The sequence below is a fragment of the Ostrea edulis genome, chromosome 1 (assembly GCF_947568905.1).
Source record: "Ostrea edulis chromosome 1, xbOstEdul1.1, whole genome shotgun sequence".
NCBI lineage: Eukaryota > Metazoa > Mollusca > Bivalvia > Ostreida > Ostreidae > Ostrea > Ostrea edulis.
The window spans coordinates 101,068,385-101,083,685 of NC_079164.1; the positions used below are offsets into that span (position 1 = coordinate 101,068,385).

The window sequence follows — 15,301 nt, forward strand, 5'->3', positions numbered from 1 at the left end:
ACGTATTTGACAAAAATTTGCCTCAGTTTGAAAATTTATCATACGCAGAACATGCACTCGCGTATCAAATCAGTTGAGAGACATAAACACCATATGCATATGATAATGGAATATTGCTACATAAATATGAAAAGTTAATGAGGAAAAAGCTGAAGTCATCCCGTTTGTCAATAAGACGCGTTGTCATTCTTTGTTCAATATAAAGCAGATATGGAAGTCTCCTTTGGTATTTTTATATCGAAATCACTGAGGTATATCTAATCAACATATGAATGAAATCAAATTTATTAATAGATCTATCATAATGTAAAGATTTACACGTCACCACAATGAGAGAGTAAAGAAAACCCCAGCATAATTGTAATTTTATTTACAGAGCATCTCCTAAATAGGCTTCCAATCCCGGAAGTAGTAAACACGTGACATTTTTAAGTATTTACTACTTTCGGTGTCGGAAGCCTTTTTAAGATAAGCTTAACGCTTTCAGTTTCCAAATGAAAATGTTTAACGTGTGCGTTATATAGATGTATTATGTGGGTTGCGTTATATAGATGTATTATGTTGGTTGCGTTATATAGATGTGTTATGTGGGTTACGTTATATAGATGTATTATGTGGGTTGCGTTATATAGATGTATTATGTGGGTTGCGTTATATAGATGTATTATGTGGGTTGCGTTATATAGATGTATTATGTGGGTTGCGTTATATAGATGTATTATGTGGGTTGCGTTATATAGATGTATTATGTGGGTTGCAATATATAGATGTATTATGTTGGTTGCGTTATATAGATGTGTTATGTGGGTTGCGTTATATAGATGTATTATGTGGGTTGCGTTATATAGATGTATTATGTGGGTTGCGTTATATAGATGTATTATGTGGGTTGCGTTATATAGATGTATTATGTGGGTTGCGTTATATAGATGTATTATGTGGGTTGCGTTATATACAGTGTAGATGTGTTATGTGGGTTGCGTTATATAGATGTATTATGTGGGTTGCGTTATATAGATGTGTTATGTGGGTTGCGTTTTATAGATGTATTATGTGGGTTGCGTTATATAGATGTGTTATGTGGGTTGCGTTATATAGATGTATTATGTGGGTTGCGTTATATAGATGTATTATGTGGGTTGCGTTATATAGATGTATTATGTGGGTTGCGTTATATAGATGTATTATGTGGGTTGACCATTATTTTCCCTTGATATTTAATCAAAGCGTCGTTATCTGGTCTGTTGGTTTGTTGTTTGTTTTACGTCCCGTCGAGAATCTTTCACTCATATTGAGACGTCACCCGTTGTAGGTGAAGTACCAATATACCGATGCTTAGCGCTTTCAGCCGTAACACAGTGAGGGTTCTTTAACATACAACTGTACCAACGCCTGTCGCGACACGGAATCTCCGTTCTAACAGTCATATCCGACAGACCCGTGATTCTCACTTCTAAATGCCAAGAATTTGGCGAAGGAGTAATCATTATTTATATTTACATCATAGATTTGATGCGGTCATGACACGAGCGGGACTTGAACTCACGACCTCCTGGTTACGAAGCAGACGGTCTACCATTGAGATACTCCGACCGGTCCGAAATTATCTAGAATGGAATGGTGCAAAATTTGTTCGTCCCGAATCTTCTAGCAACTGGATTCATTCTGATCATCTTGTTTTCTTCATTCAATAATTCTTGGGTGACACAGAAACATGCTATATACAGCATCACAAGCTGTATACAGCATACTGTATACTTGTGCCTGGAATCAGAGTGGTGTTTCACTAAGCAAGGTTTTGGATGACTGATCACTAGATATGAATATTTCCTTTTTCCATTTTTGTTGAAGAAGGGTCGGTAACCAAGATATCCCAGATTAAATTTGGCATATTTTCCCGAAAACCATGTTTTTCCGTCAAAACAACATTATCATGATGAAATTAAGATATATCTGCACCAAGGCAACGGGATGAAATTTAAACAGAAGAACAAAAGTTAATGTGCATGTATAAATCTCTCATAAAAATATCTTTCCGTTGTTTTCACGCGAACATCATAAAATTTTAAAAAGTTGTCGTTTTTTAACACGCGAATTGCCCGGTTCAGTTTTTTCTTTTATAAAACAACTTATTGAAGTGATTTATATTATTAGTTTATGATATCTCTATATTTATAAAAGAAATAATTCATTGAATCAATGACTGAGAGTAAGAGAGAGAGGGGGAAGGGGGTGGGTGTACACTGTGTCAGCTACCTTTAGGAATACAGCCATTACACATGTACAATCACTATGACCACAGAAACTATACAGACAGCCCGGAGACATATCCTATGTAATATTTAACATCCTGCTCTTTTGGTCAGGTAAATTCCAAGTAAATGACAAAGTAATATTTAACATCCTGCTCTCTTGGTCAGGTAAATTCCAAGTAAATGACAAAGTAATATTTAACATCCTGCTCTCTTGGTAAGGTAAATTCCAAGTAAATGACAAAGTAATATTTAACATCCTGCTCTCTTGGTCAGGTAAATTCCAAGTAAATGACAAAGTAATATTTAACATCCTGCTCTCTTGGTCAGGTAAATTCCAAGTAAATGACAAAGTAATATTTAACATCCTGCTCTCTTGGTCAGGCAAATTCCAAGTAAATGACAATGTAATATTTATCATCCTGCTCTCTTGGTCAGGTAAATTCCAAGTAAATGACAATGACCATAGATGTGCTCCGCCCACATCCGGTGATCTGTGAAGAAACCATACGGTATTTGGGGGGGGGGGGGGTCTTTAAGGCAGGTTGTTTAATGGGATAAAGACATAGGCTGTAAGTTAAGACTAACTTTTACACGAGTACAACGAATTAGACTAAACCCTGAGGCTGATTATTGGGATAAAAAGATTTAAGCCAAAGGCTAACTAGCCTAATTCTAATTATTACTTAAGATAATAAAAATATAGGCTGCTCAAGACTGACTGCTATACGATAAAAGCTATTGGCCATATAGTTGAATAGTAAAGCATGACTTAATATTACACCATACAATCAGAATATTTATATTTGTGTATTTATAACAGTCGCACTAACCATTTGAACTACTGCTTTGTATGATGATGGCGAGGTTTTACTGTACGTACTTTAAAATTTGGCGCAAACGGAGCGGAAACACTATTTGGCGTAATCACGATTTAGGACTTTGTCTGTGTAAGATAATGGATAAATAGAGAATTTCATATATAAACACAACCATGAATTAGCCCTTTTGCTTCACCACCAAAACCGCTAAATTTTTAATTCCGCTCAAAATCAGTACACATACGCATGCCTTACCCAACAAGTTGAATTGGGACAGGTACGATTATATCATATCTGATAATGCGCATGCAGTGAAGAATATTTTAATATCAATTCAATGCCTATAGATTTTTCTTATCACCATGCCATAATACTTAGAAGTTTACTGTTTACATGCACACATGATTGAATCTGGTAATACAGGAACTGCGTCTCAGACTTTTAGAGACAGGTTTAATAACAAGAAAAGCTCTGTCTGTTTCTCTGGTGGGAGAGCAGAAACAAGAACACTTTCAACTTTATTGAGGAATAAAACATCAATCTTGCATTCCTAATGGGAAAAAATAACATGGTTCACAAACAATAAATTTCGTAAGTAAAGATTTTGAAGAAAAATTAAATACGGAGTATCGTATTTGTAATGAATAAAAAAGATCAACTTTTACTATTGCATTCAAACTTTTTAATTCATAAACAAACTTTAATTTCCATGTCATTACTGGTGATATTGATATAGTTGAAAATGAGGACCATAAATCACTTATTCTAAAAGATCCTAAACACAGAGTACCTTGGTCTTTCAATTGACGACAGAACTTCATCTCCATTATGAATTCTGTCGAGGATTATGTAAGACGATGGGCTAAATATGAAAAAGAAGAACTTGATACATTGTCAGAATGGGTTAAAAGCATAAGAGGAATATCAAAATCCCGCATTACACATATCAAAACAAAAGTACCCATCATCTATCCTTCTGTGTTTAGTAAACCAGAAGTGAAAAAATAATTAGATAGGTTACATGAAAAATATGTTTTGGTTCCATCCAACAAAGATTCTAATGTAAGGGGAGAACATTTTTTTATATAAAAAAAAAATAAGTTGTATCAGATGGGATTCGAACCGGGTGCCGAGAGAAGGTCGCGTGTGATGGACGGTATGCATTAACCTCTGCGCCATTGAGACTCTGCAACTACGTAGATATTTTTGGTATTCTGTTTGTCTGATTATTATTGTAAAATTAATTATAATTGACTTTGAAGAGTATTATATTCTATTAATTTTGGGTAAAAGTATCTCTTGTTGAGTTAAAATAATTTCGTGTAATATTTTTCACACTTATGAAGACGGTCAGTGATTGGTCAGTGTGTGTAATAATAGAACCTGCTATTGGCGATATTTTTGCACGAGATACAGAACAACAAAGACGTGTCTGATGTTGTGTAAGTTTTTGGTGATATATTTGTCATTTTCAAGTACACAATAATTTGTCAGTGAATATTTTGAGTGCATAGATTCACTATATCGTGTGTAAGGTATTGTAGGAGATTCTTTGCTAAACAATGCTGTTAGGAAGCAGAATTCAATATTTAGCATTTGCTTTAATCAGACATATAGAATTGAGAACTAGTTTGTAGCTTAATGTTTTCTATTTATACTTAATGGGAGAATATAATTGAGTTTTACATACATGTACTTCGGTGACACAACGGTGTTTGAGTTATATGTGTGTTTCAGTATATTTACAGTGTTTATTTTATTAATAGGTCTAAATGTAGGTGATCAGTGTATTACGTTGACCTTGACCTGTCGTGGTGGCCATTTTTTGGGCCGGATATTGCGTGCCTTTTTTAGGTTTGTGAACTTTGCGTATTCGCAACCTTTTTCTAATTTGCAATTGCTATTTGTTCATGTTGCTAATTATGCATGTTTATAATACATGTACTACATATGAATCCTTGCAAAGGAAATATGTTTGTATATATGATTGAGGTCAAGCAAATCTTGTACATTGGTTAAGTCACTAGCACAAATTATAATGTGTTTTTATTTATTTATATTTATAGGAGCACTGTCATTGATTCATTGATTGATCACATTACACTACAACTGTGAATAAAAGGTAAAAAGAACTTGTGTGTTACACTAATAACATTGTCTTTGTTTGTAAGGCTCATTATTACAACTGTATTTAAAACGAACTTGGTATTAAATCTACTTTTGGCAATCGTACTATACTCCAACTGCCCTTTCAAAAGACAGAATTTTTCGAAACCATGCATCAGTTTTAGACACATTTAATATCCCAGTCAATGGGTCGTATGAATATGAGTTACCGTACCTATACTGGATTCCTAAACTTCATAAAAACCCTTACAAAGAAAGATACATTGCTGGATTCAGTAAATGTTCTACCAAGTCCCTATCTTTGCTCTTCACGAAACTATTTACAACTGTGAAAGAGAAATTTCAAACATACTGTGCAACTACACATGCCAGATGTGGATTCTAAAAAATACTAAAAAACTTTTAGTAAAGTTGAAATCGCAAAACTTTTCTCAAATTAAAATGAAAACGTATGACTTTTCAACACTTTTCCTCACGATAGGCGTTTTATCATGACTTGACTAAATAAATAGACTAGACTTTTTGACATTATAAACAGTTGCGTCTTCAACAAAAATGAAAAACGCAAATATTCTTATCTCGTGATCAGTCATCCACAACAATAATTTTGTTAAAAGTCACTCTGATTTCACACACAAGTACTCTGAAGTTGGAATAAAAAATATGCTGGAGTTCTTCATTGAGAATATCTTTGTGATCTTTAGGTAATCAGCTCTTTCAACAATCTGTTGGAATTCACATGGGCACAAATTGTGCTCCTTTGTTAGCTGACCTGTTTTTATATTCCTATGAAGCAGAATTTATTCTAAAACTTCTACGTGAGAAGAAAAAAATGTCTTCCGTTGGTCTTCAATTTGGCATTTAGATATATCGACGACGTATTGTCTATTAAATATAATGATTTTCATTCATATGTCGATTTGATATATCCCATGGCCAGTGAACTCAAAATAAAAGACATCACAGTGTGTCCAGGGGTCCGTGTTTGCCCAACTCTCTAAATTGTATTGCTTATAGGAGTTATGAGATTGATCACTGTTATCTTCACCTTTCATATAGAAGTATTTTCTAATACGTGTATTGTAAACGTACATTTTGTACACGCTGTATTTATTTCCGATAAGTTCATTGCACAAAAAATCCGTGTGATTTCACACAAGTGGACTTAAAGGTGTAAGTCAATTCTTTTTTGCAACTCAACGGAATTTCATACCCGTGAACCAAACCAAAAATGATAATCCGCGAAATTAAAACTCCGTGGAATTAAAGACGTCTAATGTACTACTTGTCCTTTTCAGTTATCTGTTAAAGGCTAGAGAGTAAAGCCCCTTCTCAGTGCTTGTCTAGTTCTTTGGTCGTATCATCATTTTAATACTCTTCAGTGAGAAGTTTTCCTTTTTCCAGTGATACCATACCACGTATTTCCAATCCCGTTTTTCCGAGTCCGTATACTGACCATTAGGATTCGTGTAGAAACAAGATTTAAACCACCAGGCGGATTTCCAGTAGGTGGCGCACTGCCCGCTGTCATCGTCGTTATCCTGGTCTTTCGTTGAAAATTTCATCCCGTCACTGTACGTCATACTGTCACCTGCGAGGAATGTGTAAATAACTGAATGACAAACACCGCCAGGTAGTGGATAAACAACATCTAAACCGAGATTGCTCTACTGGAAAACAATATGATTAAAAAAAAAAATAGGTCCAGGAATTGCAAAATGAGAATCCTTTGATTGAATGTTGTAAAACCAAATAGATAGAATATTATAGCAATTCATTCTCTTGTCCATTCCTTTCCCTTCTCTCTCCTTAGTTTTCATTATCCCTATTTCCCACTACCCCTCTCCTAGTTTCATTAAATGGAAATAATTATCTTAAGAACAAAATACGAAGGTTGTCCGTAAAGTTCACGGACAGTCCTTAACTTTAGAAATAAAATCGTCATTCGATGAGTTAAACGTTGCATTTTTCTTTATTTCATATCTTTTATCGTTTCCGAAATGTTAAGCCAAAATAATCAAATTGTTAAACATAATATATCAGATCTAAAAAAGGAAGTATGGGGGCCCATAGCAACAGAAAAATTGCAAGAGATTGTATAAATCATTCCAAGTATGCAACCCCCCCCCCCCTGATTTAAATAAAAAGACACGAAAATGCATATAGAATACATTACGATTCAAGGAAGTAATCTTGTATATTATATACACACCTGCAGTTCCGGTGTATCCACTAACATTCAGTCTATATTTGGTCACCTCGCTTGCGACTGAAAATGTCGAGTATGTTGCGTAGGCCTGGTCGCCATTGAATCTCTGCACGTCAACACGGAGTTCGTATGTTTTCTTTGTAGTAAGAGTATGCATCAACTCCAACCCTAAGGATACAAGTGTTTGATATAAGTAAACATTATAACTTTTTAGTTATGAACAAATATGGATTCATTCATAGACAATATTTGTCCATTGGAATAATGAACAAAACATATTTCATGTCAACGAAAAATAGTTGCATAGGTATACGCCTCTTGGAGAGAAGGTTATTTGTTAAATTTAAAAATGATCCACATGCATTTCCGTAAGAGAATGCAAGGTGAAGATAACGAACAGTGATCAATCTCATAACTCCTACAAGCAATACAAAATAGATAGTTGGGCAAACACGGACCCCTGGACACACCAGAGGTGGGATCAGGTGCCTAGGAGGAGTAAGCATCCCCTGTTGACCGGTCACACCCGCCGTGGGCCCTATATCCTGATCAGGTAAACGGAGTTTTCCGCAGTCAAAATCAGTGTGCCAAGAACGGCTTAACAATCGGTATGAAACACGTCAGACAGCATTTGACCCAATGCGAGGTTGTATTGACGAACTAGATCGTTATAACGACCATAGAATTTTCGAAATGCTGACTTCAATCGAGACTGTTGAATCCCTGTACCATCAACTTGTTTGTCAGTAGCTTACCTCGATTTAAAAACTGACTATATCCAGAACAAGCTCTTGCATATCGAATCAGTTGAGAATATATTTAGTCAAATGGACTAAAATACAAAAACAAATACCTCTTATGATTCAATACGGAACTTTCGGGATATGCCGGAACGACCGATTATATTTGACGTTTATACACCACGGTCACGTGATAATAACCAATTGTAGGGCAAAGTTGATATCGATACATATGGTGCTTCGCTAACAGACGGTCCGTAAAGAGCTATGCGCGGTCCCACGATGGCGATCCAAGTCATTATTGGTGCTTAGTACTTGGGTGTAAATTAGATGGAAGGGAAAAGGCGCATTTAGACGCGTACCATTGGATGCAAGGCGTGAAGTTTTACCGATATCCTCAAGATATATTTCCCGCGCCGACTCGCATAATTTAATCAATTGTATTTTCCTATAAAATGGTTGTAGTGATTCCTTTCTTTCAAAGATAGCATTTAAATGCAGGAAATTGATAGCAATTGAAATATTCCATGTTTGTTTACTTTGTTGTTATTGTGATCCGTATCTCGAAAGTCCCGTATTCGATTTTACGTTATTTACAAGATTACAGCTTATGTGAATTTTCCAATATAAAATAAAGGACACATTTAAGTAAGCGATAAATATATTCCTTGGAATAATGGGAAAAATACCAAACACATAAACTTCGTGTTTGTTGTGTTAAAGTTGATAAAATATTAGTGCATTCAAGGGAATACGATCTATAAGCGGATACAAATAAGTCATACCGAAACAGAATCAAACAGAAATAAAAAATGTATAAAAGGAACTATAATTAAGGTAATTCCCCATACCACATTTTAATATTGAAAAACCTACAGATTTCTATCAACATTTGCATGTATTTTGTCGAGGATGTATATTGATCAAATTCCCGAAGAGAAATAGAACACATCACTTTAAAACAAGCAGTGTTAATATATATACATTTTAAGGCACTGTCTTTATTTAAACGATAGAAATATGTTTCTTTCATATGAATTGAAGAAAATTTATTGCATTTGACTGTTTTCAATAATTGTTCATCTACTGAACCATGCTCTTGGTTTCAATGTGATGAAAATGCACGTATAGTAGTCAAATTTTGACTAATCATAGCCTACCATATCCGGAAAATTGTGTTTTCAAAAACCTTCAGATTTTTTAAACATTTCAATATGTTTTACCTTTATACTCCAGCAATCATTTAAATAAGAAGTAGATAGGGTATCGGATAATTTGAGAGCCCAATGACCCCCTCTAGGTTAAAAACCTTGAAAAAAAAACAACACATATTGGAAAATGGTGTCTAAAATTTCTATCTCTGTTTCATTCATCATTTACATTACTAAATTACCATTTCAAGAAATATTACAGGGTGGTTTTTGAAAAACAGTTTAAAACATTAAAGCTTCAAATAGCTAAAAACCACTTTCATTCAAGTTTTTGGGATCGGGCTTGAAGTTAGATAAATCCTAACTTTACTATGGAGCTTATCCATAGCCTACGTCACATGAACACTGACATGACATCACAATAGATGAAAAAAATAAAATTATGCCGCCAGATCAGGAACAAATTAATGTAGATCAGAATGGTTTTTACATTTTAACGCTCATTCAGAGAATGTTAACCTATGGTCAAGTTACAAATTTTGGGAAATTCGAATGTTTTAAAACACCTGAATTCTGCATTCCTCATCCCTTTGGTTTTAAACAAAAGATCAGTAAAGGTCATGTCCGGCCAGAAAAGTGTTTTAGATAAAAGAAAATTACATTACAACACCCATGATCCATACTGTATGTACAAGAACACAAACGTACGACATCTAGGCCTATAGATAGGGCCTGAATATGTGACAAATCTGTCAGGGTATGATCTAAATTGAACACCCTGAAATCATTAGACACAACAGAGATATGCACAGACATGTATATGTATATGCACATTTATTATGGATTCGGAGGGCATCGAAAGCGATTTATGTCTTGTAAATAAATATAAAAACTTGCAAGGGGGTTACAATGTCAGTATAGCTTTAGATTATGCATATATTTTATTTAGATCATGACGATATCGATCGTATTCTTTCAGGTTTAAATAAATTATAAGGAAAACATCACAAAAGTATGTGTCTGTCAGTGCATGTGGCACACAAAAATTTGCATCTTGTTGAATAGGAGATTTGATATTTCTACCCATCATTAATGATCAGAAATCACACAAACGAAACGGCCTGTAATATTTGCATAAATCTCACGGAAATTGCTAAACGACTGTGTGTCATAACGCAATTTGTATGGAGAGTTTACGACTTCGCGATGTATATACATGTAACTATAAGCATTTTCTCTCCCGAGCGTTGTTTGTATTATTACGATTCATATGTTGATTTTTAATTGTAAATTTTTGTTGTTTTCTTTCAAACAATCAGTCCTAATACGATCTACAAAATTCACCAAAATGCCATCGGGTTCATTGAATGTGTGATAACGTTCGTGACTTGTGAATAACGTTTCTAGCGTAATTTGACGTGGTATGGGGAATTACCTTAAATGCCACAGATTCTAAAATATGTACATTTTATTTTCCCTTTAAAAAGAATACATTTCATTACCTGAAGATTTTTCTGCAATGAAATATATATATATATATATATGAAAAGGAAATCAGGTGCTTAAGAAAAGTAAGCATCCCCTGTCGACCGGTCACTCCCGCCGCGAGTTCTATATCTTGATCAGGTAAACGGAGTAATTTTAGTCAAAATAGTATATAACGAAAGGCCTAACAATCAGTTTCAAACGAGTCAGACAAGTTGTATTGGTAAATGAGATCATTATAAAGACAACGTATTTGCAAAATGCGGACTTTAAACGAAACTGTAGAAATCCATGTACCATCAACTTATTTGTTAAAAGATTGCCTCGATTTAGAAGTTGCTCATACGGAAAACATGGTTTCGCATATCAGATCGGATGAGAGGCATAAACACCATATGTAGGTGACAATGGAATATGTTTTGGGCTGATGAAGTATAGATAAGGACTATTCGTTGTCCAATTTCACTCCAATGAGGAAAAATTGTTGAAATTAACTATTTTACTGGTGTCCTTCTCTGTAACAAACTTTGCATAGCATATTTTGGTATCAAAATTGAACAGTTTCATGACAAGTTATCTATTTAAAAAAGACTATGAGCTTGTACCCAGCCAATGATCTTCAATGGGACTTCCAAAACCCTTTTTGTATTCTGACCAGTTCCGGTAAAACTCCGTCGCTCCGTTGATCCTTTGCTGAATAACCTGTTATTAATTAAATTAATCAATGTAGGTAGTTGTCCTTATTCAATGGACTGCACTTGAGATAATTCAAGGAGTTATAACATTATTGACAGGAGAAACCATTTGGCATCTGAAGTAAAATAATCAGTCATTATTTTTTTCATTTGTTAAATCGATCGATCGATCGATCGATCGATCGATCGAGAGAGAGAGAGAGAGAGAACCGTCCATCCGCCTTTGTCTGTTGTCATATCACAAAATACGGACTTTTTATCTTTCTGTGGACCGGTGATATTGTATACACCATTTTTGTTTCGGGTTTCTGGGAATTTCTTTAATATATCAGCACAGTCTATGCCTACAGTGAAACATGTATAAAATTATCTACATAAACCCTAGTTATTGAAAAGACGAATCATATCAAAATAATGTGAAACATACCAGTTTTGTCGTATTCTACGGCCTTGTATGTACAATTGCATATATTCCTTAAATTTTTGTAGCTTTCTGTCATATTCGTCATCATATTCTCCATCATGCTCTTTAGCTGATCTAGTTCTGCTCTAAAGGATTGCTTCATATTTTCCTTTTGGATTTTATCCATTTCATTTATCTTTTCTTTCATAATTCCATCAAGCTTTAACATCACTCGTCTTTCAATGTTTTGTGTGATGTGCTGTGAATTTGAATTTTCGTTATACAGCAACTGTCCGTGCATTGTATGCAAAAGAGAAATCCATACAGACACAATACACAGTGTCCATTTTGTACACATTGTCAAGATGAAATCAAATCCCATACACTCCGAAATGAAATTGGTAAAGATGCTAGGTATTCAAAATTCTAAAATTAAAAATGGCCCTGTTTTCAAAACATGTAACGAGCAAACTATAATTACATTTGACAGGATCACGAGTAATTTCCGCACTAAACGCTTTGTTCTCAAGAACATGGTGACACTTTGTAACACGCACATAAAGTAGTAAAAATTTAAGTGGAGTAGAGTGAAATCTGTATTTGACAGTCACAGTTTTGAATATATCAGTTCAAGAAAAAACATATTAATTATTAGATCCAGTGAGCTAGGCATTCCGCAGCACATGCCCGCTTGCTCGACATTCGAGCCAAATGTAGTCCGATCCCAGCGTGTTTAATGCATCAGCATTGCCTTGAAATGATAACGCCCATGAATATGAACATGACTTTATTGATGCTTCAAAAGGTACAACAGAACAATTTACACGATAAAACATATGGAATGGAACAAGGTTTGTAAGTGGATGAAAAGGTCGTAATTTTTGTGGGGGACAGGGGGATACATGAAATTGTACCAAGACAGTATGGACACAAAGGAGGCCGAGTGTAAGCACAAGTGCTTGATCCGAACGATTACCGCGTTCTGGACCAGTGTAGGTGGGACCGTCCTTCTCCCTGTCTACAGCGCCACCTGGTTTTACATTTACCAGGCTGTGGCCTCCCCCCGCTTGAACGAGGTGGAGGTGGGACCAGCCCTGGCAGGCCATGACCCACGATTGTTACCATATTTGCACAACTACACATTGTTACTTTGAGCCACGCCCCCTGCTTTGTATGCAGGGTGGGGAGACCACCAGGTTATGGGGCCACTTGATCCCAGCCTACACTACGGTATCCCCCAGTCCCCGCCACAGGACATAAGCACTATGTCCCCGCACAAAAATAAGAATTGAACACTTAATTTGAGCTACTCTGAAGGGTAGATGTTAGACGTGTTATTTAAAAACAACTGAATCCCAGATTGCAAGTTGTTTAGATAGATGTCTAGACCTGTTTTGGATAAATGAGTACCATCGTGCCTGAACAGGGGAGTTTCTGAAACTCTGATAGTTGTGTCATGGTTAATATAACAGCCAGTGACTTCTTGGGTAATAAACTTTTTGATAGCCTTATTGACTTTGAGGCGTTTGCTATTGATTTTGCCGCCTGCAGTAAGTGGGGCACCGTGCCAATATAATCTGGGTAACATTGATGAAAAAATTAATGTGGTGTTGGGAAGAAGTACATTGTAGCGGTACAACCTACACTGGATTCTGTGGACAAGTTCAATGCCTGTCAATGCAGGTGTAGTAAGGTCGTTAGAGCCAAGATGTATTAGCAAAAATTTTGGTGGGGGTAGATGAAGTAAATGTTCAGACACCACACTATCCAGTTGGTCCCAATGCATTCCCCTGCGACCAAGCCAATTGATTAAAACAGGTAAATTAAGGTTACTTCCCCCTGGCCGTTGGGTTGCTGCATGGTGTCCTGCCCAAAAAGGGATTGATGATCCAAGGATCCAAATTGTAGGGGTACCTACAATAACTTTGGTATGGTTAGCATAGGAGAACATCTAATAAATTAAGAGTTATGTTCGGATATCACTTAGATATGCAGCAGATCGCCATCTTCCCTTGGCCTTGATTTCAGAATCAGAAAGGCCCATTTTTGCTAATTCTGTTGCCATGCCTATTCTGAAGCTATGTGACCTAAAGTGACCTGATACTCCTATGAATTGCAGTGATTTTTGGAGTACTGCTTGAAACTGATATTTTGTTAAGAGCTTAGTGTTCAAGTGTGCTAGCAAGGGGCCGGTTCTGGATACTCGGTCTCGAAGGCGCAGGAACTGACTGATGGTCGCAACTGGGTTAAGCGTGGAGTTATGATGTGGAGTGATATCCACTTTGGCAGAACTGCCTATCTGGTCCGTTTTGGACTTTTGTATGATAATTTGGCAAAGGCTGTGATGCACAATAGTAATGTCAGAGCGCTGTAGTGCAATTGTTTCAGAAACTCTGAGCAAACCATAATAAGTGATGGTGAATGCCGCCGAGAATAATGCCGACTCATAAGCAGACCTACATACATTGGGTTGGGAGTGGGTAATTCGGCAGAAAAGTTCGTAGGATATAGGAATACGGATATCCTTGGTTACGCCTGCTGACCTACGCAGTCCTTCAAGGGTTTTGGTAACAATGAAACATTTGGTTGTATCTTGAAGGCCATGTATTTTATGCTTGTAGGCGATGGCATTTAGATAAAGTGATACAGTCCTGTAAGACATGTTTTGCAGTAAAAGGTGCCCAATGTAATGTAGTAACTGTGTGACTAGGACTGGCCAAAATGGGTGGAAATGGAACTGAACAAGAAAATTATGGAATTTGTTAAGCGCAGCCGAATATGCTTGCTGTGTAGATGGTGCTAATGATCTGTGAAAAGTCGATCTGACTCCAGCTTTAGATTTGCCAGATGTCGTGTGGCAGTGGAACTGGGGACAGGTCTGCTTGGGGGTGCCAGTCGCCTGAATCTGCCCCACTGTGAACGAGATAAGGAGTCTGCTATAAAATTTTGTTTGGTTAGGATGTATGACGCCTGAATACAGATATTGGACTTGAGGCATGTTAATACTAGCTTGCGAACCAGGTTCATAACCCGGTTGGATTTGGATGTAGCCTGGTTGATAACCCGGACCACTGGCATATTGTCAATGTGAAATAGGAGTATGGAATGAGCAAACTGGTTTTCCCATAAGGTGAGAGCGACAACCACTGGAAAATATTCAAAAAAAGTCATGTCTCTAATGATGTCTTGCTCAGCCCAACTACTTGGCCAGGACCCATGTGCCCACTTCCCCGCAAAATAAATACCAAAACCTCCCTTCGGCCCCCCTGCGCTGTCTGTAAACAATTGAATTGTTTCATCATATACCCAAGGTTGAAGCGAAATCACAGAAATGCCATTGTAAGACTCTAAAAAATTGCTCCAGACCTCAAGGTCTGCTTTGATGTTTTTTGTTACCCTGATTCTGTGATGGTGTTTA

The 15,301-nt window shown here is 36.3% G+C and overlaps 1 protein-coding gene across 1 annotated transcript; it reads right to left on the reverse strand.

Annotated features, from left to right (window-relative positions):
- Positions 1–6,293: 6,293 nt before the first annotated feature.
- On the reverse strand, positions 6,294–12,590 carry LOC125669789 (ficolin-2-like). The gene is made up of 5 exons (XM_048904566.2): positions 11,908–12,590; positions 11,691–11,824; positions 11,391–11,487; positions 7,413–7,577; positions 6,294–6,791 (listed from the first exon to the last, which is right to left on the reverse strand). The coding sequence occupies exons 1-5, from the start codon at positions 12,263–12,265 to the stop codon at positions 6,544–6,546; spliced, it is 1,002 nt and encodes a 333-aa protein (XP_048760523.1). The 5' UTR covers positions 12,266–12,590; the 3' UTR covers positions 6,294–6,543.
- Positions 12,591–15,301: the final 2,711 nt, after the last annotated feature.